Source organism: Schistosoma mansoni, assembly GCF_000237925.1.
Source record: "Schistosoma mansoni, WGS project CABG00000000 data, supercontig 0013, strain Puerto Rico, whole genome shotgun sequence".
Taxonomy (NCBI): domain Eukaryota; kingdom Metazoa; phylum Platyhelminthes; class Trematoda; order Strigeidida; family Schistosomatidae; genus Schistosoma; species Schistosoma mansoni.
The window spans coordinates 2,058,566-2,071,767 of NW_017386025.1; the positions used below are offsets into that span (position 1 = coordinate 2,058,566).

At 36.3% G+C, this 13,202-nt stretch overlaps 2 protein-coding genes across 3 annotated transcripts in view; one reads left to right on the forward strand and one right to left on the reverse strand.

Moving 5' to 3' along the window:
- Positions 1 to 10,866, reverse strand: part of Smp_083380.1 (hypothetical protein) — a gene marked incomplete at its 3' end in the record, with an annotated part of 12,029 nt that extends 1,163 nt beyond the window's left edge. The window contains exons 1-9 of one of the 2 annotated variants that reach the window (XM_018790880.1): positions 10,778 to 10,866; positions 6,912 to 6,953; positions 6,824 to 6,868; positions 6,671 to 6,784; positions 6,539 to 6,637; positions 6,284 to 6,502; positions 5,563 to 5,735; positions 3,501 to 3,573; positions 1,480 to 1,564 (exon numbers count right to left, since the gene is read on the reverse strand). In XM_018790880.1, coding sequence (XP_018645896.1) covers positions 1,480 to 1,564; positions 3,501 to 3,573; positions 5,563 to 5,735; positions 6,284 to 6,502; positions 6,539 to 6,637; positions 6,671 to 6,784; positions 6,824 to 6,868; positions 6,912 to 6,914 — 811 coding nt within the window. In that variant the 5' untranslated portion in view covers positions 6,915 to 6,953; positions 10,778 to 10,866. Of the gene's footprint in view, positions 1 to 1,479; positions 1,565 to 3,500; positions 3,574 to 5,562; positions 5,736 to 6,283; positions 6,503 to 6,538; positions 6,869 to 6,911; positions 6,954 to 10,777 lie in introns of both variants that reach the window. The other variant, XM_018790881.1, reaches the window with a different exon arrangement.
- Smp_167350 (hypothetical protein) lies at positions 7,214 to 8,824 on the forward strand (the record flags this gene model as incomplete). The annotated part of the gene is made up of 2 exons (XM_018790882.1): positions 7,214 to 7,300; positions 8,708 to 8,824. The coding sequence occupies 2 exons, from the start codon at positions 7,214 to 7,216 to the stop codon at positions 8,822 to 8,824; spliced, it is 204 nt and encodes a 67-aa protein (XP_018645897.1).
- Positions 10,867 to 13,202: the final 2,336 nt, after the last annotated feature.

Below are 13,202 nucleotides of genomic sequence, written 5' to 3' on the forward strand. Positions count from 1 at the left end.
GAGAATAAAAAAAAGTGGCTTACTTTGCGTCACGAAACGTCAGAAAATCTAATTTTTCTACTCATTGGGATATTACAAATATATTATTTATTTCAGTTGGATAGTTTGAGTGATATACTAATTTTTTAGCTGATCCTATTTTAAAGTATCATTAATCCTAAAAGTGTGCAATGATATTGCCGATAAATATGTTGAATTATTCACATCACCATAACCATCATTGCATGTTCACTAATAACGACTAACTTCGAGAACTTTTCAAGACCTAGTGAGAAGCTACGACCGGTGGAATACTGAAACACAGGTTTTCAAATATGTTTATTGTTGTAGTTGCTACTACCTGACTGTTTATATTGAAGAAAATTTCAGTTACGAATTGACATCACCTAAAAAATAGGGGGTATTGGACGATTACTTCGTCAATGAATTAGAACTCTACAGTAGAATGCAACCATGATCACTGACAGAATTGAGAGAGATAACTTTTAATCTCGTATGTTCATCATACATATCCATATATACATATGTGTTCTCATTGACCTTTCAGTCTCGTGTGCAGTTACGGGTATGAGGGCTAATATCACTTCCCTACTGCCCACACCGTGGAAGGGTATTTCTTGAGGGACCTGAAAAAGAAGTTGGATTAGTGTTGGTCTTAACGACCTGGGAGCGTGACCGCAGTGCCCAAGGGACAACTGCTTGAGGCCGGTCACCTTTAGAGTTTATTTAAGAGAAAATCAAATAATTAGTGATGAATCATACATTGTCTCATTCTCATAAATTTCACATCTCTTTTCAGAATGAATAGTCTAATTTTTTTTAATTAGAACAAAATTTTGAGCAATTATTATTTTGAAAATGACACTTTGAATACAATAAACATTTGATTATTTAACTTGTTTTAACACGTTTTCCATTCATCTGTAATTGATCACTTACTCAAACTGAATACTATAATACAATCAATCTAAGACTTTAACTGATACCTTTTACAGGTAATTTAAAAAAGGATATTTATGTTGCCTGTATCCTAACATAGTAACACAGATAAATGCTTTTTTCCGAATAGATAGATAGCCATGGTCCACATTAGTACAGTAAAGGTATTGGAAGGACAGTTTATCAATCGAGCAGTTATTTTTTGAATGCGTTATACACCTTACGAATATATATATATATATATATATATATATATATAGTTGGTGGGCTGTTGATGCAATTCAGATGTCTAAACTGAATTTCGGATAGTTTAACAGCTAAGGTATTTGTTTGTTTTACTGAATATACTTTGAATACAAGAGAAAGTTTTTAGACTGATGGTCGAAATCAAGTGAATTGGACAATCGCTTTGGTTCATTTTTCTAATGAATTATCTTTTCAGAGAATATTTTAATCATTTACTTCGTGAATATTATGTTACACAATAAAGTGGGTAAACAAATTACATTTATTCATAAAAAATGGGTAAACAATATATACCTTGATGTTTAGGTGAAGTTGCTGGTGTCATACAACTTTCACTGCTAACTGATGAGTTTTTTGTCAACTTTCGATCTAAAAGTTTCTGCGGAAAAAAGAAAAAAAAAATTATTTGTGTAAACAAATATAACTGATTAAGAACAGATTCTTGCATTCAGTTCTTAATAATACGTTCAGTGTACATATGACCCCTAATGATACTTGCTGTTATTTATAAAAAAAATTGTCTACACAAGATATTCCGGATTCGATAGCTGCATATAACACCAGCAACAACCTACTGTGGCAGAGAACGAACAAGCTTCCAACTGAACACAAAATTAGGAAAAGACGCCTGAAATGGATAGGACAAACATTGCGGAAATCATCAAACCCCATCACAAAGCCAGTCCTAACTTGCAATCCTCAAGCCAAAAGGAAAAGAAACACGCTAAAGAACACATTGAGCCAGAAATTAGAGGCAGATATCAAAAGAACGAATAATATTTGGCAACAACTGGAAAGGGGAGCCCAGGACAGAGTAGGTTGGAGAATTCCGGTCGGCTGCCTATGCTCCTCCACGACAGGTAGCAGGAGTAAAAGAAAGTTGGTACGTAAATGTTAAACCACAGATTCAGGCAAGAAATGCATCGAAGTAACAGGTTCGTGAGTAGTTAAACTTCGGGAAACAACCATTTCAGTCGCTTAAGTCTATTTTTTTGGTCTTCTACTGGAAGTTCGTTAAACAAACAATTAGAGTTCAATTATTTAATCAACTCACATATATAAGATAATTGGTGCGATGAACTCTTAGTTGACTATATCTTCATGTGATAATCAACTAGGTTTCAATAAATTTATGATAGTGAATTTTGATGAAGCTCTAGAGTATGTAGGTTGGTGGCAGCTCATTTCTATTAGAAACAACCTGCACTTAAGTCGTAACAAGTGACTGTCTCATGAAATCGACACACTAACCAAGCACACATCGCTTACAATCTAAACTGTTTGTTGTCCTAACTACTTACATTTTCAACTAATGAGGCGAATAAAGTTCTCAACGATCGTCTGATAGTATTGCATTTAGCTGTGAGAAACCATAAATTATCCCCTATGGATCAGAAAACTCGTTCTCAAAAAATTATTCGGTGCATTTATTCAACCCACATACAACACGTAAACAAGTCTATTTCGGTATGATTCGTTCAGTACCAATGTTGCTCGGTCTAATATAATCTCAACATGAGGAACATGTTTACGGGCTGTAGTAAATATCACTATTCGGTAAGAGTAACCACAACACTAAATAACCACCAGTGATGATATCTCTTCCCTAGTCATGTGACATATTCGGGGAGCATATACTCATTTAATTAAACATACATATTCTTTGGAAGAATGGCCTATTGAACCAGACATCCCAATAGATACCCCATGATAAAACTTGAACAGTCACATACAGGAGTTATCCGGCTGTTTCTGCTTTAGACAATACTTTACAATGTTCAATAAAAACTCCACTGACCACTAAGAAGGAAAACCAAAACCTTCTCTGAATACAAGAAACAATACAAATGCAACCTTATTCAATGAGTAAGTATGTAAGAGAATTCTCACATTTAGTGATTTTCCATCCAAAGTCGTTGCATGATGAAAGTGATCTTGAACCTGAACTAGCAGCAGTAAACTATTCAGTTAAGTGTTAATATAAATCTCAATCCTGATGTTGACCACAGCTATCTCATCTAGACATAAGATTTCTCAGCAGTACGTAGTTAACGACCTCACCAGGAATCGAATCCATGACCTTCGAATACCATTAGACCTTGGAATTAGCTACCAGTAGTACATATTTCCAACTTCAATTGATTCATAATTTAGAGTGACAATAACAATAAGTAAAGTAAGTAAGTAAGTAAGTAAAGATGAATCAGTTAACTCTAGTTGATTTTATCTTCTTGAATAAAGTTATGCAGCTTTTATTCAAATCAATCGTTTCAATATGATATGCAAAGATATATGTGAAGAAAGAAAAAACGAACCTTATATTTAGTTATTGTGCTCAATGCTAAAGACTTTTCCATTTCCAACGATTGGATTTGCTCTTTCAACATTCTAGCATAAAAAGGATAATAGAACAAGAAAATAACAATGAAAATTTAATGAATTTTTGAGAAAATTTCTGTGAAGTAAATTGATTGGACGCTCACATAAAAATGCATGTAAAGGTCAAACTCACTATTAACTGGAAATCCCAAATACCCTTGTACGTTCGAGGGTGGGATAGGTCAGTTCTTGATCCTAAAACTCATTTACAAGGTTACACGTTGGTAACCTCTGCTAGAAAAGTTCTACTTACTGCTCTTATGTGGTGGGGTGTTTTTAAGGGAATGGAGGGGGTTGATATGTAAAGAGGGTCTATCTACAGAAGTCGAAGAACTCTGATTCTACTAAATCGGTGGTGTGCATAGGGTTCAAGACCCTGAGGGAACAAGTGGCATATGAACTTACTCTGGTCGCAAGCTACCATGAAACTGTATCTCCTGACATTGCATAACTGTCTTATGGATCAATCCTCGGGGGCAAGGGCTCGGTAATTGGTCTACTTAGAAAACAACCTGCTTCGACATAAGTGACAGGGGAGAATTCTAACGCACTCACAAACATGATAATCAATAACTATGAAGAAAATGATTTACTGTTTGGCGTATACATTTTTGGTGCCCAGTTGTGACGAATTTCATGCGTTTTAAATAAATAGATGGAGAATAGTGCAACTTGTTTACCAAGTAAAAAATCAACCAACTCGGATTTCGATCACTCTAGATGTATACGTGTGATTGTTAGTGAGGCTACCCGACTGACAAAACCAACACAAGTAGAGTAAATTTCGAACCTGTGACCTACTGATCGAAACTCAAAGATGCTTTAGTCATTATCCCACCGCTTTATATTTAGTGAGATTAATATTTGATGCTCAATCTGAGCAGTGCTCTGTCATAAATGTACCACTCAAGAGGGTAATTTTGCATTGGTCTTCAAGGGAGCCAAGAGCCCTCCATGTTCTTTACAACCTGAACAGAATGGCGCAATCACACAGGTACCAAGACTCAAGCTGGACCGCCACAAAGCTTTGCTTACAAACAAAAAAACAAGACACAAGAGATTTAAAGCGCAGTAGATGATGATGATGAATTGACAAGGTTCATATCGTTTGATGGATTTAAAAAAAGATAAACGTTTTATATTGGGGTCAGAAAGAAGGCAGGAAATGATTCCTTCAGGCCAAAAGTTTCAGCAATATTACTTTCAATGAAGGGAAAGCTATGCAGTAGTGAACCCATACAGTGTAAGCGGTGATTGGTTGGTGAGTGAAGACAGAAAAGATAGGATGCATCCCACACAATCAACAGACTAATATTGTGAATGACTTTTTCTCATTCAGTATTTACATCCGTTACTTTGGATATTGACGTCTAGTTTGTTGATTAAATGGTCGAATAAGTGTGCTTGTAGTTTTATGATTCAGTCACATACCCACAATATACCAATAGTGAGATCACGAACCTATATAAGTTAGACAACCAGTGATAACTTGGAAAGATTGGACAGTTGTTTCGTTCTGGTATGGGACTACTCCTTTGGAGTTTGCAACCACAACCCTAACCATCGCGGACCAAACTCATGATCTTCGGTCTAGGGCGTCAACACTTAACCCCTAAATCATTGGGGCGGAATCCAGTGGCGTAGATGTCTAACTTTAATCAGTGCATGATATTGTTCAACCACCTTCTATTGTCTTTAGTGGGTACATCTTGCTGGAAGTCGATAAGTTTGAACGCCACTAGTCACGGTTTCTCAGTAGAATTTCGGACATGCACATCACTGGATTCTGATTAGTTATCTCAATAACATTCAATAATCTCCCCCCCCCTATGCTAATAATTACGCTCTAGTTTGTAGGGTATTACAACGGAACACTAGAAACAAGTCTCCTAGGTATTAAAGTATGCAGTGCTTCATTGCTGGAAATATGTTGAGTACAATCTTACGAAATTACAATAACCATACGGTTAATGAGAAAAATGATGATTGTTCGCTCACCTGCTTTCAGTTATTAAGGTGTCGATATCTTGAATTTTTCGTTCATCTCCACTTAAAATATAATTTAATTCATTGTTCAATCGATCACATTTATTACGATATATATCTCGTTCCGTTGCGATTTCTTGCTTCTCATCAAGACATTGCCCCAATTCGCGTTTAAGTTCAGAGAGCTTTAAGAGAAACAGATTGAATTCCTTTTTTAGAAAAAAATAACGTCAAACATAAAGTAGTGAACATAACATAGTACAGTTTATTCGTCGACAAAATAAAAAGGGAATATACAGCTAATAAGTTATGCCACTACATATCAGAATCGAGTAGCAGTAAAGTATATTTGTTTTTAAAATTTCTTAACCTTAATGATAACAAAACAGTAAAATAAACCATTAATACATAATTTATTGACAGGATTAAACTTTACAGGGACATAACATAATATGACATAGGTGACATATGCTGGTTCTAATTAAGGCCTGCATCCATCGTTACTCTTCTAGTGTCAATCTGTTATAAATGCATAAGACAGATTACCAAAAAATATACAAATTTGCACCGTATTGGTGATGTAGTTAGGTATGAGTGTTAGTAATAAGAAATATACAACTTGGGACATACATGCATCGATACAAGTTGTTGCACAAAATGATCAAGAAACATAAATTTTTTAGGGAAATATTACTTCAAAAGGATGTACAGGCACTGGAAAAACATTAAGCACCTGAAAAGTAAGCTCTTCCAATTGAGTTACATATGCTTGGCGATCATTTCCGGAAACTCTAGGATCCATTGTGTGTTGGTTTTCACATGAACGATCGCTTAGTTGTTTTCTCAACACCTTAATATCTCCTTGGAGTTCTTCAATTTTTTCGCGAGAATTCATTAGCTCATGTTCTAAACTTTTGTTAGCTTCTCTGCTTTCAACTAACAAAGAAGCAAGCTACAAAACTTCTATAGGGAAAATGTAACCATATACCTGTTTGGTGGATAAATGCATTATATCAGGGGTAGAATATTGATCTGCTTCATCACATTCCATTAGAGTTTTTCTGAGCACCTGGTATCGACTCATTACCTAAGAGACGTCGAAGACAGACTAAGAAAATACTTGTTCTGCCATTCTCTTGAATTCATTTTTCTCTTTTATGCACTTTTCCAATGAGGCATTCAAAATTGAAACTGCTTGTGTCTTGGCATTTAATTGCTGAACAGTTACTGTCAGCTATTAATTATAGTATTGATATTATGTTTTGTAACTCACATCAGTCTTTAGATTTTCCAACTCCAAATGTAGTCGTTCTTCTAACTAGAAATGATTTATGGTAAGAAGAATAAGATTTCCGACCAACCATTTGATTAGCGATGAATAATACAGTCTCCCATATACATATCTGAAACATGAAGAATTCGTCTCCTTAACATCAGCAAAAAAATGTGGAATATGTAGAATTTTATAGAGTTTGCTTTTGGGCTACTTATTTTTTTAACTTTTAAAATATTGCATGAACTGTCTCATTTTCAAGAAGCTGATATCGATCAATAATATTTGTTAACTGTATTATGTATTCATGTAGTTACATGGAGTATCCAACCTAACCGCGAAAATCGAAAATTCGAAGTCATAGTAAATGGGGGCATAGTCTAAAAAAGAATGAGGGGTTGTCATGTACATTTCCCTGAAACATCAAGCCCGAGCTTCATATCTTTGATGGACAAAATGGATTATTTCAGTCTGCAAGTATGTAAATTAAATCACAAGAAAATTCATGATGATAACTCACTTACGGAGTACAGATAAATGTACATGGCTTTAGGCTACAGTATAATTGTGAGGACTAGTAATGCTATTCGGGTGCCCAAACTGAAGTAGGTGGAGCGGAATCCGAACTAGTGAATTAATGGCTATAAATCGGACGCCTTTTAGTTAACATGAAAAAGTATAGAGGGTATGTTGCTACTGTCGTGAATATACTTCGGTGTGTATCAAATTTCTAAATGATTTTGATGATTTCCGGTATAGATATTTGGAAGAATATTGTCATACATTTTTTGTAAATATTTCTGTGACTCCTAACATAAGACCAACTGCACTGTTCTCTTACATTAATAAATGTACTGGATATCCTCCTACTATTCTCAGTGCTTTGTTATCAATAATATATAATGATAGCAATTCGTGTGAATGTAGCTTCATTAGATCTTCTAATAGTAATTAGCAATGTTAACATTAGTATCCGACTTCATAATTCTCTTCGAACCTGACCTTTCCAACGATTCGAAAATACACAAACCGCGTAGGCGAGACTCTTTGGAATGTATATTGTTTTTGTTAAACTGCGTGTTACACTACATAAGTTTATTGATTAATCGGGAACAATTTACCAGAATGGAACTTATTTACCCATAGTTTATTGGATGATATCAGTTCAAATAACACCCTCCATCCCACAGTTTGTTCAAACAGTCATTCAGTTATAAAATTTACTGATATCTTATATATTGAGATGTATATCGACTTGGACCGAGGCACACATGGCAGATTTTCTGTTGATGAGTGGCGGGTTGGTTATTTTTTAACTGATATTTTCGACGTATGGATGCAAATATTTAATCAGTTATAAACAATGTAGGATCTGGGACACCGTATCAATACGAGAGAAAATTAACTAGATAGCAAATGAGTTGGGATGACAGCATTATAAATGGTAGTAAGCAGGAGAATAAATACAGATAAAATATGAGGATAAGAAGTATTAAATAATATTTAGACTCGGAACCTAGGAGTACTCAAAGGTTAAATGCATTTGGATTACTGCAACCGGTTTCGAGCCACTTCATCTAACGTTTCCAACTGTTGGTCATCATAATCTCTCAAACCCTATCTAGGTTGTTTGTACGAGTCGTTGGTCATTCTAGTTGATATATTACTGAAAAATGTACATTAAATTACTAATGGTGATTAGGTTCATATTCGATTTTTCACTAAATATGACAATCAGCACCCTTTTTTCGATAATCATAAGAAGTTGTGGTCAGTTACTTTAGGGTCAACGCTAATTGGTACCTGGATTTTGCAACTGAAATCCACCTAAAAACACCAGGTAGTTTTTTTTTAATTTTGGGCTGGATAGTAGTTTTCAATTAGGGAGAAGACGAAGTGGGATTAAACTTAACGTTATCTGGATGGAAGCCTGTAGAAAGCGGTGTGCAACAAGTTACTCTCATAGGTCCCTTGGTGTTCCTACTCAACGTCAACGAATAGCTATAACTGTTTAGATGGGCATCACTCTTATTTGCAGATGGTATAAACGTTCAGAGGGTAATACATAGCGAAACCGATATGCTAGAGCAGCAAACTGATCTAGACGAACTAGTTAGGTGGTCAAGGAAAAGATGTTTAGGAACAAAATCCCATAAAAAATGTTGATGCAAATCGGACACAACAATAACCAGCAATACACTATTGATGCGATATCAATCAAGTTTTAAGACAAGAAGGTTTATGTGTAACTGTAAGTCATGACTTGAGGACAACTGTACACTGCAATTTAGCAGCTGATAAAAGGTTTCATGTGTTATGTGTACTTCTCAGAACCTTTAGAAGCGTAGGCCAAGAAATGTTTTGAAGTTTGTAACTGATGGACTTCCCATATATTCACAGAAAGGGGACACAAAACTGAAGTACGTGTTTTGTTATTTAAAAATCTGTATTGAGCTTCATCTAGTCAGTCATAATCAAAGTAGAGACTAGTACAGATGGGTGCTAGCCCAAGTTCCCAAATGACCATGGCCAGATGAGTTGTAAAGGGGTAGAGTTAAAATAGTAGCAATGGTAATGATAAAGGCCAAACCTTGAGAATAAAGTTCGAAAAAACGGAATCAAAATATATATGTGGAGATATACCGGAGCCTGGGGTGGAGAGTAAACACACTTCAGATCACCACCTGGTTGTGGCCAAGATGAAACTGAAGCTAAAGAAACACTGGACAACTGGACAAACAGCACTACAAAGGTTCAATACAGCCTTCCTTCGAGATACTGACAAGCTCCACGAATTCAAGATAACTCTCAACAACAGGTTTCAAGCTCTGCAGGATCTACTGAATGAACAAGAAACTACGATGGAGGACAACTGGAAAGGGATAAAAAAAGCACTAACTTCAACATGTCAGGAGGTTCTTGGTCCTAAGAAGCACCATCATAAGAAATGGATCTCTATGGGAACCCTCAACAAGATTCAAGAAAGGAAGAACAAGAAACTAGCAATTAACAACAGCCGAACACGAGCAGAGAAAGTCAAGGCACAAGCAGACTACACAGAAGCAAACAAGGAAGTGAAAAAAAGCATTAAGGTCGACAAGCAGAAATACATGGGAGAACTAGCAATGACGGCGGAAAACGCTGCAAGAGAAGGGAATATGAAACAACTATATGATACAACGAAGAAACTAGCAGGGAGATATAGTACACTAGAAAGACCAGTCAAGGACAAAGAAGGGAAGACAATCACGGACATTCAAGAAAAGAGGTAAGATGGGCAGAATACTTCAAGGAACTGCTGAATAGACCAGCTCCATTGAATCTACCGGACATCAAAGCAGCACACACAGACCTTCCTATAGATTCCACTCCACCAACGATTGAGTAGGTCAAGATGGCCACGTAAGATTCCGCGTCTACTCTCAACATTGCTCGCTCGACTAACCACCAAACCCTGGAGAAAAATCGACCTATTTGGTGTAATGTTCAAATTATTCCCACTAAGTATTTTGTTCACTCTGATGATAATTGGATAAAAACCCAAAAATCTACAAAAAAAAACAGGGTTTTTGCCCCAGATTTTTACAGAATTAGGTGACAGTTCGTAAATATTTAAGCAACACACAGAAATGTTCCGGTTACCAGATACTAGTGACCTACGGATACTCATTATTTCCAGAGGTCGTGTTTCACACCGACAAAGTAGAACAGAGAAAATGCTGGGCAGAAAACTTAGGCCTCGGTTGACAAAAAGACATATTACTAAATTCACGAACCAGATAAATTTAATCTGCCCGACCCAAGAAAGCGAATTATAATTGCATGATAAAGCTAAGGAACCAAAACAGGTTCTTCAACCTGCTACTTCGAGATAACGTTTTACAGTAGCCACGCCTACTCTCACGAAATATATTACTATTATTTTTTAACTACGTAAAGAAAAAGAAAACTGACCAACTTTCACAAAAGTGACTTTAGTTTACCGCTCAGTCAACAGTAAAATCTTGAGGTCACAAAACCCTACGACCTTGAGTAGTTAAATTGGGAGCCTATTAACATCAGGTTTCATTATCCAATACATTTGTGTAGACCTAATGTTGCTCAAATAAATTCTTCACGTTCTCTTCCTGTTGAAACAGTACGGTTTCATGTCCTTGATGGCGTTCGTAAAGGAATAGTCCAGCCATTTGACTGCAAAATTCCACAAAGTTTGATAGTTATTTGTAGATGACTCATCTTGAAGAAGTAATACCCTACTCTCAGTCAGTCAGCTATAACGTAGGACCAGGCACATATATGCAACGGTCCAAATCGCTGTGACATTATTATTTTAAGCTTCAGTCTTATAGATATTTTTACTTGCATTAGCATTCTTCTTCCTTTCCAGGAAGGTATTTGTGAGGACACGAATTAGGTCATATAGCCCAGGACAACTACTCGCGGATAATTATTGACTTGTATGACCGGTGAAACGTCAATTGAACTTAGCCAAATTACTCAGCAGGCAGATCACTGAAAGTCAAACGGTTCACTAATCCCGACCAAAGTCAAGGAGGACCAGAATACATCAATAAGTTAGACTGTTTCGCCTGTTTTGCCATTTTCACACGATTTCTTTGATCTACTCTTATTATTACATTTCTATAACAACGTCATGTTTGATCTGCACAATCGTCAAAGTAGCCACAGTTCATGAATACGACGAAAGAATAATCCATATTAGATATTAGCTGCTATAATTTAATTCCACTTGGGTTAAATGGTCACATCATCACCTGCCCAGCAATAATCAATACAGATCATCTACGTTGGTGATGTACAAACAAACTTTTACATTTAATGGTCAGTGAGACTCTTTAAAATGCAACAGTAATAATACATTTTCAGTTTGACAGTACACAGTGTCATAAATTATAACAAATGTAAACAATTTGCTGTTGGTTATCGTTGATTAGCATCCAAACTTTCAGGTAACTCTGTATTTTGCATGCGACGGATGGACTAAAATGCATACATCAGCTTATTTAAAAATGTTAAGTATGTGCCAAGAAGTTGGGTCACTCTAAATCAATGCGGATCGTGATATCTTGACGAACTTACCCATTTTGTTCATCTAACATCAATTTATAGAGCAATGAATGCCGTCTTCTGAGTTGTTTTCAATATTGCAAGCCACGAATTACCTGATAACTACTCTAAGAACGAGGAAGTAAAAATGTCAGGATGAATTTAAGGTTACTTACTTACGCCTGTTACTCCTTGTGGATCATAGGCAGCCCACCAGCTTTCTCCATTCAACCCTGTCATGGGCAATACTTTCTAGTTCTTTCCAGTTAACATTCATCCTTTACATATCTGCTTCTATTTCCCGGAGTAATGTGTTCTTTGACCTTTCTCTTTTCCGGTTCCCTTCAGGATTCCAAGTTATGTAGCTCACACAAAATAAAATCAGCAATATATATATACTTCTGATTTGCACGATCGCCTTGCTGGTTTCTTCGATTTTTGATGCGGCATCATCAGCAGGGATGTCCGTGTTTATTGTTTCACTGTCCGCAGGGTCAAATGAGCTTGTTCGTACAAGAAGTCTGAGGGCTTTTATATCTGTCATGCTGCCCTTGAATCTCAGTGATTCGTTTGTCTTCTTTTTTCATGACCGATCGTTATGATTAATCCATTTCCTCTTTACATTCTTCGCTGTCTCATAAGGTTCTCTCGTACCTTAATCTCATGCGGCATTATATGATACCATTCCTAGGTCTCTCAAATGATTTTGCTTACCAGCCCTAGAGCTCCTCTTCACCCTCTGGCTTGCTCCTGCGTATCCAGCTTGTGACTTTGTTCTCTCTGCTCATATTCAACTGTTGTTATTTTCTATCTTCTTGTTCTTTCTTTCTTGAATCCTGCTCAAAATATCAAAATAGGTCAATACGTTGTTCTGATGCTTCTTACGGTTCAGAAGTTCTTGGTTTACCGGATTCATTGCTTTCTTACTCCCTTTCGAATTCTTCCTCATGGTGATTTCCGCTTCTTCTAGAGAACTTTGTAAGGTTTGAACATGCTCTTATATGCAGCTTTGACTCCCCTGAGTTTGTTAGCATCTCAAAAAATAGTTATATTATACTTTTATGTTTCTTTTTCTGTTAGTTCAATGCTTTATTATCTTGTTCACGACTAGACGGTGATTTGAAGCCATAAAAACTCTTCTCTTTGTCCTCATGTCTTCCATAAATCGAGACTTTTAAGTGGGGCAGACATGGTCTATCATGTTCTCTTCTGTGTGGTCCCAGATAGCTCATTGTGTTCATTTATACGGGCGAATGGTACCGCCTACAACCATGCTGTTGAAAGTGCATAGATTCTTCAGACTCTAACTGTT